The sequence below is a fragment of the Periplaneta americana genome, chromosome 7 (genome assembly GCF_040183065.1).
Source record: "Periplaneta americana isolate PAMFEO1 chromosome 7, P.americana_PAMFEO1_priV1, whole genome shotgun sequence".
Lineage (NCBI taxonomy): Eukaryota > Metazoa > Arthropoda > Insecta > Blattodea > Blattidae > Periplaneta > Periplaneta americana.
Genome location: NC_091123.1, coordinates 160,622,659 through 160,637,488, shown reverse-complemented (window position 1 = coordinate 160,637,488; position 14,830 = coordinate 160,622,659). Strand labels below are relative to the sequence as shown.

Here is a 14,830-nt window from a genome sequence, read left to right as displayed (position 1 = left end):
CATAAATACAGACATCGAAATCCTACACATACAACTCAAAAAACAAAAACTCAACACACTAGAACAATATGAAATATACGGACACACTAAAACACACCCTGATCAAATTCTCAACACACAGATCAATTTCAGAACACTCACACTATTTGACACAACTCTTCATCACACAAACGAACTTTCGTGTATAACACTGCCACCGGGTGCATGCCCACTTGCAGTGTAAATAAATACATACATACACATACGAACACACCCACACAACAGGCGCGAAGTTGAGATGACGCTGAGACACAGAAGGCTCTGAGGATGGTGTCAAGTAGCACCGAAACAGCTGTAAGCCGCACATGCTTACATAATTAACACGAGTAAGATCGCCATTTAAGCAATTAATTATTTAAATATAAATTGTAAGATTGCCATAAATTGGGCATTTATATTTATTTTGCTATTCTGGACTTTGAGTGTATTCATGCAAATATATTAAATCCAATAAAACGGTTATAACAATTTTAAATATATTCTTTAAAAAGGCTTATGCTTTCAACCATCTTGAGACAGCTTTAATAGTAAGAATTTTAACAGGATTTTTGTAGTCCGCCTGACCCTCCTTCTCCAATAACAACACTGAAAGCAATGTGGGGAAGAAAAGTGGAAATATTCCACTACTTCCATTTTTATTAGAAATACAGGCTTTGCCAAGATGTGAATGTTCCCTCTTATATTATTGAAAGGTTAGCAGCTTCCAGCTTATTCAGAAACTGATATCTTTGCGAAAATGCCCCCAAAGTTGTATATAAATATTATGAAGCAGAATGTATATAGAACTTCTTAGTGATACTGAATGAGTATAAATTAGTCCCATTTAATCGTCATTATGCAATCATGTAAAACATTATGAAGCAGAATTCGTAGAAACTCTAATACTAAATATAAATTGGCTGAATTATATTATTTATCGATTTTGATTCAGTAGAAAATTTTATGAACATATTACCATAAAGACAGCATACCTATTGTTCTCAAAAATGTATTTTTATGCCCATAGTTTTCTCTCTTTCTTGTAACATATGTTGGTAGTGTGGAAAAAATTTCATTAATTATATTACCTAATTACTTTCTGATAATCATAATTAATTAAAGTTAAAAAGAATACATTGTAAGTAAGCATATTTTCACTATATACAATATTGTATTAAGATACATATATTTATGTAAACATGTTATACAGCCACTTGTTCATACCTGTTATTTTTTTTTTTTCTTTTCTCTCTTTTTTTAATTTCGAAAATAAAATGATTTCTTGTTACTTAAAAATTAATTTTTCCAACTGCCAGTTATTACCATGTTATATCTTAGTTTAAAAGTTAATATTCCTACTTTTGAAGTTTTAGACTGTAGTTAGTAAAATTGTAACATTGTCATAGCAAATTAACATTAAATAGATTTCCTGTTTCCTACTTTAGTAATACCAAAATGAGTTGTGTGCTAGCTTATATCATTGAAGTTAGTGACTATTTATATTCTAGTGTATCTTACTTATTTTCAAGTAGTCAATAGATGTTTATAAAATTTTATTGCACCTGTGACAATCAGTATAGAAGAGTGTTATCTCCTGATTTGTAAGGTTTTAAACAAATCTTATATCATTTCTTTATAGTTGATAACTTGATTACATTTTTAAAGATTCCGCCTTATATATTTTAAATTAAATACTAGTGAATTTCTAATAAATGCAGTTTTCATTGAATTTTTAAATCTCTGTATACAGTTGTCCACCTGTTTAGAAAATTGGGAATGTCAGAGGATTTATTAAATGACAGGAAAATGTCAGGAAATTGAGGAAGAAATTTGGAATTTTATTCTTCTACCAAATAAAATGAACGTATTTGCCTGTATCTGAAACAAAAGTAATTTTACCGAATTTTTAATGTTTAGATCTTCGATTGACCATAAAAATTGTGTCCTGTTGGCAAGCCTGATCAGTCATATTGCATTCACAGCTTTCCTAATCGTCCTTTATTTATGCAATAGATTATTATTATTTTTTTTTTTACTGGAGAGACGATAAAAGGCTGTAATATCACACATGCACAGTTTTGTGAATACAGAACGGGATTCAAATAAAGTGTCATTACATTGTGAGAAGAAAGTTGTTTGGAGAATTTGAATACTCCATTTTTTATTTTTAAATTAATTTAATTGGATTAAATTTACGTATTGAAATTAAATAAGCATTACATTGTGCATTTATTTTTTTGGATATCAAGTTTTAAAATGTATTTCAGAATTATTGTCATGGCCAGAAACTTCATTTCCAATTTAATTTTTAGTAATTTTGTGCCGGGGGGGGGGGGGAAATAGTTTTTGTGTCTGGAAAATAGAGAAATATCAGGTAATTTTAAATTTGGTTTGGGAGAACACCTTCTGTATACTTTTTAATTTATGAGTCCTGAACTCCTCAGTGTGAAGTTTCTTAATTTGAAATTAAAGATATAACTTACTGGACCTCTTTTGCTAGATAATTTAAAATCACATCATTACTTTAGCATTTATTTATCGTGAATTCGAAATCCATTTTTGTAAATGACAACAATTGATCATCGAGATATTTTATGAAGTTTAAAATATTTTATTAATAAAGAGTGAGACTGTACGATACTTCTATGCCTTGTCACATCTGTAGTAAAAATTATTTTTGTATTTGAAAACAAACTCCTCTACATAGTGATTCAGTATTACCATATAGTAATATAATAAGTAATTTTGTATGTTAATAGCTCTATAGTTGTAATATTAACTATACCACTGGACATTTTTGTATAGTGTTTTTCTACATAAGTTCCTAAAATGCTATATACATTTATAAATCAGTGTATTTATTTTACTAATAAAACTATATTATTATTTCAGATTTATTTTATTTCATTAAGAGCTATCATTTAAAAGCATCATTTTTAATACTTCTGAAATTAGCTGCATTACGTATCATTGTTGTTGGAGTGGTCATTTTCTGTGTGAGATTTCATTCCATTTCTTGGCTAATCATTACAAGTGTTCTCGGGAACAATTTTAGCCTAATATTTTATGTTTAACATGCGTGATACTGCGTTTTATGAACTTTTTTTATATTAAACAATTTGTCTTTTTATATTGTCATTTGGTTTCGGGATGGGGGAGGGGATGAGAGCAGTTATACTGTTATATTTTTAGACTAATATATTAGTCTGATCTTTCTAGGAAGCTGATTGTGACATTAACTTTGTAGGGATCATTATTTAGTCTCAATTTTAGGAAGATCTGTAGTGAAGGATATTTAAAATATGACACTTAAGAACATTTTGGACAGGAAGGAATTAACTAATAGGAAAATCCGATATTTAACTACATTTTATAAGTGGATAGTAAATTGTTATAATGTACTGTAAGACACAATATCTTTGGAAGACTAAAATCAGCATATTAAATGTAAAAACAACATTGAAATACACTTGAGAGATGTTGAATTTGAAACTTAATGTTACTGATAATGGCAGATACATTTTAGCAAATTGAATGCCTGCTACCCTGGATAGCATACTGATACATCCACGTGACAAAAATAACAAAATGTATTAAAATACTTGGGAGCTTTCCTTGATATCACTGGGAAAACTAATGGTCTGTACAAGAAGGAAATAAATTGTGTAGCTTAGAGAATACTGTGTGACAGTGGAATTAGTTTACAAGATCATCATGACGAAAAGAGGTACACTCAACAGATTGAGGATTGTTTACTGTATCTGTTACACAGCTATATTAGTAGTGATCCTACACTTGATATGATAGTATCATATATCAGACATAGTGCACTATATTTTATTTCATTCTTTTAAATATGATGGTACATAGCATCAACATGCAATATGACCAACACTATGAGATGCACTTGGGAATGATTTTAGTTGTCTTTTAAATTTTTTAACAAGCATAGGTTGGACAGGAATGTGGAGACTTAGAAAATATTGTTGTTCTCCAGATCTTATTCATCTGGAAAGTACATTAAATATGCAGCATGATCAAGTGAAACCTATTTATTCCACTTCATGGTGTCTGCTGTTCTTGAAGTATGACCACATGGTAATGTGACTTGATGGTCTCGTTATGTAAAGCAATCGAGAACAGTCACTCATAACGAGTGCACCTCAGCACATGTGTGGACTTTGGTCCTACGCTCATAGACATCTATGACGTAGTGCAGAGGGTGGCCACTAGAGGGAACCCAAGAGTTGGAGCTTAAACTGAGACGATTCTGTCCGACACCGAGATGGGTATCTGGTGTGGCTTAGTGGATAAAGCATCAGCACGTAGAGCTGAAAACCCGGGTTCAAATCCCGGCACTGGAGAGAATTTTTCTCCATTCCATTACTCTTTCATTGTATGATGACGCAGAATACCTGCATGGAAATATCATATGTACTTCGGTACATTAAAATAATATATACGATATGTGTAAATCACTTCGTGATTTAAGACGGCGCTTATTCCGTCAGATCCTGGCCAACTAGTCACTCATAACGAGTGCACCTCAGCACATGTGTGGACTTCGGTCCTACGTTCATAGACATCTATGACGTAGTGCAGAGGGCGGCCACTAGAGGGAACCCAAGAGTTGGAACTTAAACTGAGACAATTCTGTCCGACACTGAGATGGGTATCCGGTGTGGCTTAGTGGATAAAGCATCAGCACATACAGCTGAAAACCCGGGTTCAAATCCCGGTGCCAGAGAGAATTTTTCTCTGTTCCATTACTCTTTCATCGTATGAGAATAGTTTTGTTGTATATACAAGAAGTGAGTCTGTTAATATGGCTAGTGTTATTCCAAATCAGCCCAAAGGTGACTAGTGGCTGTGATTTAATTCTTAACAGCAGAAGCAATCAAAGATGTGTCTTACAGAGCAAAAAGCAAAGAAAAAATTTCAGATTTCTTTAAAAAATAGATGTATGCAGTAATATTATACTGCATTAAATATACTTCTGCAGTATGTAAGTACATAAATGTATGATTTATTATATTTAGTTCCTTTATATGTTACCTCCTAGTATTATCTTGTAAGTGAAATGGTACTCTGCTTGCACTTTTTATGTTATATGATAAATCGCAGACTCTCAAAATAACAATAACCCTGATATAACAATACAACTTGCTAGGACCCACAAATATCGTTATGCGGAGGTTCGACTGTATAAAATTATCACTTTATGTGGACTAAATAAAATTTAAGTATGGTTATAGATTACAGTGGCTCACTCAAATACGTAATTAAGTAATAAAAATGTTTCGATAATATATCAAGTTTCCTGTGCGGGCTATTCCATATGAAATCAATCAGTAAAAAACCTCGCATTTTTTTTATACTCTAATTTTTTCCCTATTTATACAAGGTGCTGAGGAGAGTGCATTTTCAAAAATATACTATCGAAAGTCAAACGGTTTTCGTACTATTGAGCGACAAATTTAGCGTATTTTATAAAAACAAGCCTCTTTCAGTGCTCAGAACTCTGGAACCATTTACTGCAGAACATTGAATGGGAGCTCATTTTGAAGCTGACATTTGATAGGTTATGTTAAGAAGTAATCCTTATTTTTATTGTACACAGAGAGACAGATAATCTGATTTTACTTACTTTTAGGCTTTTTGCCAATTTGTAAAAAAGGTAAAAAATATTGAGAAAAAACCTTGCATTATTAAGAGGGATTCGGCATTGTTTGCTTAGTGGTATGGCAATAAGTTTCGAGGGTATTAAATAGATTATTTTCACATGCCTGGACTTGAACAGCGCAGTACCGCACGCACTGGCCGAGAGCTGAAGATAAGCGAGCGTTGGGCGTCATTTTACTCCTGTGTTTATGAAAACCTGTGATAAAGCTAGCACAGCCATGACTGCTAGACGACACATCATGTGTTTATGTCTCCTGGCCTTGCTTGTCTCGGCTAGCTCCCGTCTCACAGTCAGCTGGTTAGTTCATGCGCATACTATTTATTTTCTTTATTTGATATTTTCAATACTTTCTTATCAACGTGCCATCAGTAAATAATATGTGTTTATTTTTACGTTCAATGCGGAATCTAACTATATATTTTTAAAATATTTTTTCCTAGGCAAAGGCGTCTTAATGAGGAAAAATCTAAATTTCTCCATTTGCATAAAAAGTAAGAAAATCTGTTTATATGTCAATATAAACTTTAATTTCTCAGCATCAAAATAAACCATGATTTTGATCGTTGGGTGAAAGGGTTTCAGAGCTACAACAGTTTAAAGTTGCAAATTTGATGAAAATACGATAAATTTAAATATTTTTAATTTAAACACTGTGAAGTTCTGAGCATTGTATCACAGTTCTCTACGTACAAAAAAAGTTTAATTGTATTTAGAAATTGTAAGGTCAGTTTTCTCTATATTTCGGTCGATTTGAGATGGAATAGCTCATGCATAAGGATCTGTTTTAATCCTACCATATTGCGCATTTGTGTTAATTCCTCGATTTGCTCTGTTACCATAATGATATATAGACTATGTCCGTCCAATGGTGAAAGAATTATCCAAATTGGTTAAGTATCTTCGGACATTACTTCGTACATATACACACATACACTCTCTCTCTTTACATATTAATATTGATAAACATTTAATATTCATATAGATTACAGTGATATCCATATAACAATAGTGTTAATTGAACATCTTCTGTTTGTTGTGCAAGGCTGTCTGAAATAAATGCAGAGTCTTTTGTTTTGAACTCATTGTATTAGTCTGATTGAGGCGGCATTGATGTAGAAAGCATTGTTATTTTAAAACTCATATATCTCGTTAAATATCAGTCCTATTAAAATGTTGCATAGAATAAAACTTGTCGGAAATATTTTTTAAAGAAACTTTGGTAATGTATAGGCCATTCCCTATCTTGTGGAACCTACTTGCGCTCGAGGGGAAGAAACAGTGCACTGGGACGATTTCCTCTCTCGTTACGTTCTCACTTGTATAGTTTACTTACTCCTACCATAGGATTCTTATTATGAGCTATGGCACATGTATCCATTTGGTTTCACGAGATAACAAATCAATAATATGCGAGATATTTTGATTTATTGACTTCAGGCCCCCTTATAACTCCCCTTTCAATGAAGATATTTTGAATGTCATAGCCTAAATTCTAAGTGGGATCCAACGTAATTTATATACCAATTTTCATATAAATCGATTTTGCCAGTATCTCGTGAAAAGGTAATGAACATACAGGCAGACATACAAACAAAAATTGATTTTTGGTCTTAGGAGAGCTAATTATGCAAAAGTGAAAATTACCAGAAAAATTTGGGTCACTTCTGTTATTACGCTAGTATCTATTCAGCCTCTTTATATCCAAACATTTAATCTATTTTATAAAATAACAACACCGAACATTTTACATTTAATATTATGTTGTCTTTTAAATTTGTTACTGTGTTTTTTTTTTTTTCGGGCCCTGTATTCCCTAATTTTGTTCTATGTATGAATTTTCGTTTTGAAGTAAGTATCATTAGAGTTTAAGTTGAATTTTAAAATACATTACCTTTTTGAATTTGGAGTTATTTTAATGTTGTGTTTTAATAAAAAAAAAAAAGCTGAAGCCAAAAGGCTCAAATAACTGCTGCTCCGTCCTATAAACTCACCACTACAATATACATTGAACACAGTGTTTAGTAAATTAAAGGATATTCTATGTAACGTTGCTTGGCTTAGCTATTTCTGTTACAACATGTTTACCAATGGCATTAAACTTCATTAAAGATTAAGATGGTTCGGCCACATAATCATAATCTCAGATGAAAGATTAGTCAAGGTAATGTTGGAGTGGAAACCAATAGGAACAAGAGCACAGGGAAGACCAAAAATCAAATGGAAGGATGATATAATAAACGACCTGAAAGAAATGAAGATTAAAAATTAGAGAATATATATACAAGATAAGAAAGAATGGCGGAAAATTGTAGAGAAGGCCAAAGTGTTCAGCAAATGCAGTTGTAGAGCCTAAGAAGAAGAGGAGGAGATTAAACTTCATAAATTTACGTACTATTTAAAATTTACACTATTAAAAAAAAACTTGATTCTCTCTTATTCAGTAGAAAAATATAGAGTAGTACATAATACTCTTATAGATACCATCTTCTGTTTCTTTCTTAATCATATCGATGGTGTATAGGTAAAAGGGCTTATCCCACAAAAGAAAGATTTTGTCTGGAACAACAAAAATTAAATTTTAACACTTGTTAATATATATCGAACATGGAGTACAGTAGCATGCAAATCAATCCGAACAACGTAATTACTTATGCAAAAACACTCAAACGGGATAAAAAAAGGATCTAAGACATACCTCAGTAATCTATGTGGCCTCCCTTGTTCCTAATAACAGCTCTGAGACGATTTGGCATGCATTCCATTAATTTCCCGCAAATATTCTTCATTTCTTCATCGCGAAACCATACACCAATGAGGGCAGAAATCATCTTCTCCTTTGTAGAACAATTCATTTTTTGCATTCTTCTTTTGCAAATTGACCACAAGTTCTCAGTGGGGTTGGTGTCGGGTGAGTTGCCTGGCCAGGGGAGTACCTGAATATTCTTCTTGTTGAAGAATTCTGTAGTTTTTCGAGACGTATGGCATGGTGCCAGGTCTTGTTGGAACACACCTCTGCCATCCGGAAATGATTTTTGCAGCTGGGGTACGATTCTGGTTTCCAATAAGTGAATATATTTGTCAGAATTCATCATTCCCTTGATAGGTATTAATGCTCCAGGCCCTTCATGTGTAAAACAACCCCAAAACATTACTTTAGGGGGTATTTGGGTGCTTGTTGGAGATGAGCTGCTGTTACTTTTTCGGATCCTTTCTGTACGTAAGAAACACGGTGGCCGTGGACCTCGAAATGAGACTCATCGGAAAAAAGTACATTCTTCCAGTCATTCACTGTCCAGTGTTGATGTAATTTTGCTCACATTAAGCGTTTTTTGTACATAACAGGGGTTAGCAGTTGCTTCTTAATAGGCTTACGAGCCCTTTGTTCAGCTTCCAAAAGCCTACACCGCACTGTTGTGATGTGAATATTCGCCCCAGTGGTAGCCATTAACTCGCGGGTTAAGTCGACAGCAGTTAGTCTAGGATTTAATTTATTTTTCCTGACAATTAAACGATCATCTGCAGGTGAAGTCTTCCTTTTCCGGCCACAGTTTCCTTTTTTCTGGGGTGTGATGGATCCAGTCTCCCTGTATCACTTTATAATCGAATTAACAGTAGCCAAATCGATGTGACATTCTGCAGCAATTTGCCTCTGTGTCATAGAAGAATGCTCTGCTAATGTTATAATTTTAGGCCGTTTTCGTGGAGTTGTATCCATTTGTGAAGACGACAGAATGTACACAGGATTGCTGTATTAAGTCTTCAACACAACTGAAATGCTTATAAGTACAAAACGACAGGCAAAATGTCACATATTATAAAAAAAATAATGACAGACCTTGAACAATGGAATTACACATACTACAGATGTCAATTAAAGCGGTATGAGCAGCTGTGAGGCCAAAAATGACAGAAAATGTAAAAATATATCGTGTTCGGATTAATTTGCACGCTATTATAAGTCCACTAAGGGAAAGAGGAGAAAGAATCGATCTGGTTCTGGTGATTGAGCCTCGGCATATCTCAGTGGTTAGAGCGCCCGGGTTCGATCCCTGGTGCCAGAGTGAATTTTTCTCCATTAATAACTAATGGTAACCATAACAGATAATTCTGTAGGGCCAAAAATTAATCTTATGTACAGTGTTATTAGTTACCTTATATGAAGGAATGGAAATATAATTATTAGAAACATAGCTTAACATTTTGTAATTAAATTTTAACAAATTACAGCAAAAAAAAAAAAAAACTCAAATTTAAAGAAATGAGGGTTAAGTTCTTTCACCAAAACACCACCGATATACTATAATGCTGGTGTCGAACTATGCGAAAATATTCATGTCAGCTAATTTTTTGAGGTTCTGATATTCTAGTAGGAAAGGCATACTTACAACATTATATTGAAAACATTGGTCTACTGATTTTTCGAAGTGCTTATTACTAACCGCTGTTATGTAGTTTAGCTTCTAAGCATTTACCTAACAAGACTATTGTTGATTTCAGGGGAATGACAGTTACCTCTGGTAGTGTCACAATTACTAAAGACAACTCCAATTTGATTGGCATCAGCATTGGTGGTGGTGCTCCTCTCTGTCCATGTCTCTACATAGTACAAGTAAATATGCTACCTTCTCCTCCTCCAAAATAAACTTCGTTGTCTGATCTGGTGTAGGATGCTTACACTTATTGTGATATTTGTAAGAAATAACTTCGTGAGTAGTGAAACTATTTTCCTTGTAATAAATTGTGCCATTATGTTAAAATATTTTAATTCCTGTATTTACACCATCTTCGTTACGGAGTATTTGTATAAGGAAAACTTGCACACCAAAAATTGATGTTTTTATGCTTAGGTTATTTTACGACGCTTTATCAACATCTTAGGTTATTTAGCGTCTGAATGAGGTGAAGGTGATAATGCCAGTGAAATGAGTCCAGGGTCCAGCACAGAAAGTTACCCAGCATTTGCTTATATTGGGTTGAGGGAAAACGCCGGAAATAACCTCAACCAGGTAACTTGTCCCAACCGGGAATCGAACCCAGGCCACCTGGTTTCACGGCCAGACACGCTAACCATTACTCCACAGGTATGGACTTATGCTTAAGTAAATGCTGTACTATTTAAGAGTTGTATTGTTATGTTAAGTGTTACATTTGCCTTTATTTACCACATAACCCATGTTTAGTGAATTAACGGATATAAACAGATTTTCTCCTACCTATATTTGTTACAATTGAGATATTTTTATGACACATTATTTAATGGAAATCTGGCTTTCAGGTAGTAGCTTCCTGTAAAGCAGGTTTGAATAATTTCAAGGAAAAATTATTCCGGGGCCGGGTATCAATCCCGGGACCCTTCACTTAGCACGCGAACGCTCTACTGACTGAGCTACCGCAGGAACCATACACTACACCATCACAATTTTTCCTTTGTATCCACACAACTCACATTCGTTACTGTGATACATTAACAGAAAACCACAATTTAAGTCACACAGAGTATTGTGTGCACTCATAGATGAGTTCTGGCGTCTTGTCAGCTCACACATTCGTTACTGTGGTACGTTAACAGAAAACTACAATTTAAGTCACACAGAGTATTGTATGCGTTCATAGTTGAGTTCTGGTGTCTTGTCAGCTCACACAGAGTATTGTGTGCACTCATAGTTGAGTTCTGGCGTCTTGTCAGCTCACACATTCGTTACTGTGGTACGTTAACAGAAAACCACAATTTAAGTCACACATTCGTTACTGTGGTACGTTAACAGAAAACCACAATTTAAGTCACACAGAGTATTGTGTGCACTCATAGTTGAGTTCTGGCGTCTTGTCAGCTCACACATTCGTTACTGTGGTACGTTAACAGAAAACCACAATTTAAGTCACACAGAGTATTGTGTGCACTCATAGTTGAGTTCTGGCATCTTGTCAGCTCACACATTCGTTACTGTGGTACGTTAACAGAAAACCACAATTTAAGTCACACAGAGTATTGTGTGCACTCATAGTTGAGTTCTGGCGTCTTGTCAGCTCACACATTCGTTACTGTGGTACGTTAACAGAAAACCACAATTTAAGTCACACAGAGTATTGTATGCATTCATAGTTGAGTTCTGGCGTCTTGTCAGCTCACACATTCGTTACTGTGGTACGTTAACAGAAAACCACAATTTAAGTCACACAGAGTATTGTGTGCACTCATAGTTGAGTTCTGGGGTACGTTAACAGAAAACCACAATTTAAGTCACACAGAGTATTGTGTGCACTCATAGTTGAGTTCTGGCATCTTGTCAGCTCACACATTCGTTACTGTGGTACGTTAACAGAAAACCACAATTTAAGTCACACAGAGTATTGTGTGCACTCATAGTTGAGTTCTGGCGTCTTGTCAGCTCACACATTCGTTACTGTGGTACGTTAACAGAAAACCACAATTTAAGTCACACAGAGTATTGTATGCATTCATAGTTGAGTTCTGGCGTCTTGTCAGCTCACACATTCGTTACTGTGGTACGTTAACAGAAAACCACAATTTAAGTCACACAGAGTATTGTATGCATTCATAGTTGAGTTCTGGCGTCTTGTCAGCTCACACATTCGTTACTGTGGTACGTTAACAGAAAACCACAATTTAAGTCACACAGAGTATTGTATGCATTCATAGTTGAGTTCTGGCGTCTTGTCAGCTCACACATTCGTTACTGTGGTACATTAACGGAAAACACAATTTAAGTCACACAGAGTATTGTGTGCACTCATAGTTGAGTTCTGGCGTCTTGTCAGCTCACACATTCGTTACTGTGGTACGTTAACAGAAAGCCACAATTTAAGTCACACAGAGTATTGTGTGCACTCATAGTTGAGTTCTGGCGTCTTGTCAGCTCACTTGAGTTGTGTGGATATAAAGGAAGAATTGTGACGGTGTCGTGTATGGTTCCTGGGGTAGCTCAGTCGGTAGAGCATTCATGTGCTAAGCGAAGGGTCCCGGGATCGATACCCGGCCTCGGAACAATTTTTCCTTGAAATTATTCACATTATTTAATATTTTTTGAAGAGATTGTTAAAAAAGTATGTCTCGGTAGAGAGATAGCTTTAAAAATACTTTTTACATAATTTCCAAATGAAAAATGCATTTGTACATACATAGATGGATCATTGCATGACCCATATAATAAGAAAACAATGCTGAGGTAGCGACAGCATGTCACATTTTCTCACAGAAATATCTAATGTACACTTTCTCAATATGCATATACATAGGTCCACCACTGTGGAATAACGGTTAGCATGCCTGACTATGAAATGAGCGGACCTGGATTCAAATCCTGGTTGGAACAAGTTACCTCGAGGTTTTTTCTGGGGTTTTCCCTCAACTCATTAAGAGCAAATGCTGGGTAACTTTCGGTGCTGGACCCTGGATTCATTTTACCTTCATCTCATTCAGACGCTAGCAGTTGATAAAGCATCGTGAAATAACTAATTTAAAAAATTATATAATCTAAAACATTTTACCGTAAATCTCTACTCAACACGTGTGCTCAGTCATTAGTGTTCCCCTCAGTTTCAATAAATGCTAACATTTATAGGAACTACCTTTTCCTCGAACTAGAGTCTATAATGTACTTGTAATAAGATCTGAGATTTCAATTCTAATCCTGAATAAATTCATATTATATTTCGTAGTCAGCTGAGGTAACTGTGCTTTCATAAAACTTATTGAACTCTCATATCTTTTTCTCAGTGCCTAATATTCTATGCTGCTCCAGTGTTTTGTCTGTGCTCTCACATCTGTAAGTGAAGTAAGCATAAAAAAGTATTTTGTAATTTTGAAGTGATTTGTGAGTTATAAAGTTTTTTTCTTGGATTGCCCTTCAATTAGGTATTTGATAACACTCCGGCTGCAAAAGATGGCACATTGCAAAGCGGAGATGAATTGGTGGGTGTTAACGGAGCTTCTGTTAAGGGAAAAACTAAAGTTGAGGTGGCTAAGATGATACAAGCCTGTAAGGTGAGAAATTTATATTAAACCTAATAATAATGTGTCATTTAATATGGTTGAGAGTGGAATAATTGTCTTGATACTCTGTTAGGCATTGAACATTTGAAATATTGTATAAATATTCTTTACTTTGACATTGCCATTTGCTAGAGCAGGGATCCAGAACTCACAGGGAGAGAGGTGGAAGCATGGGGAAAGCATTGGTTCCTCTTCCACAGTCCACTGGCGTTGAATGACTTCTCCGTGACTCGTCTACAATCATGTGGCGGATTACAATAAAAGTGCTCACGGAAAAAATGACGAAAGTATTTCCGACCATAATAATTATAACTAGAGCCTGGATGTTAGGCAAAATGCCTTTTTTAAACTGAGTGTATGTATGAAAGACCTATTAGAGATAAACACATTTCCACACATTTGGGGATGATAGACTCAATTTTTATTTTGCCTTTTCTGCCTATTTTAGCTTCTGTTGCCTATTTTAAGGTTAAATTCTTTTTTACCCTTTTTACGTCGTTATTGTATATTTTCCATATTTTTAATGCATTTAAAATAAACCGCACATAAATTATATTAAAAAAAAAAACAAAAAAGAATGGTTGTACAAATTAAAAATATATATTCACCTCACACAAATATTTGCTGAGAATCTTATTCTCCAGCAATACATAATATGTTTCCAAGAAGTCGTAAACTTTTCTCCCCTACCGATTCCATCCTTTATGTCACTTAACAAAGATGTTTGAACAGTATAACCCTCAATGCTCAGTAATTTCGGGGTTTACCAGCGAAAGAAAGGGGATGAGGAAAGTATTAAAAGCAAGTCTCCAGGTCTCGTTACTATTGTTGCTTGCTCACACAAGTCACGCGTACTTTAGAATCTCTAATCCCTTCTCACATCCCTCTTTTTGAGACAATACACAGTCGGTTTTTCCCGATCTCTGAAAGAAAGTAGAGACAGGAAGCTATAGCCGCTTCACTGTAGCAATTAGAATACTATGTTAGTTTGGAACTGAACTTGTATTAAACATCTCCAGTTTTCATGATTATTGCAATATTTATCATGCCGAAAGTGAGTGCATACTTAAGTAATAAACTACATGGTTATGTCCGCAAATTCGGTTCAGATACGC

The 14,830-nt window shown here is 34.6% G+C and overlaps 1 protein-coding gene across 3 annotated transcripts in view; it reads left to right on the top strand.

Annotated features, from left to right (window-relative positions):
* Positions 1–14,830, top strand: part of PICK1 (protein interacting with PRKCA 1) — a 65,353-nt gene that overhangs the window by 28,364 nt on the left and 22,159 nt on the right. For all 3 annotated transcript variants that reach the window (XM_069831713.1, XM_069831712.1, XM_069831714.1), the window contains 2 exons: positions 10,199–10,310; positions 13,578–13,706. In XM_069831713.1, the coding sequence (XP_069687814.1) occupies positions 10,199–10,310; positions 13,578–13,706 (241 nt within the window). The remainder of the gene's footprint in view (positions 1–10,198; positions 10,311–13,577; positions 13,707–14,830) is intronic.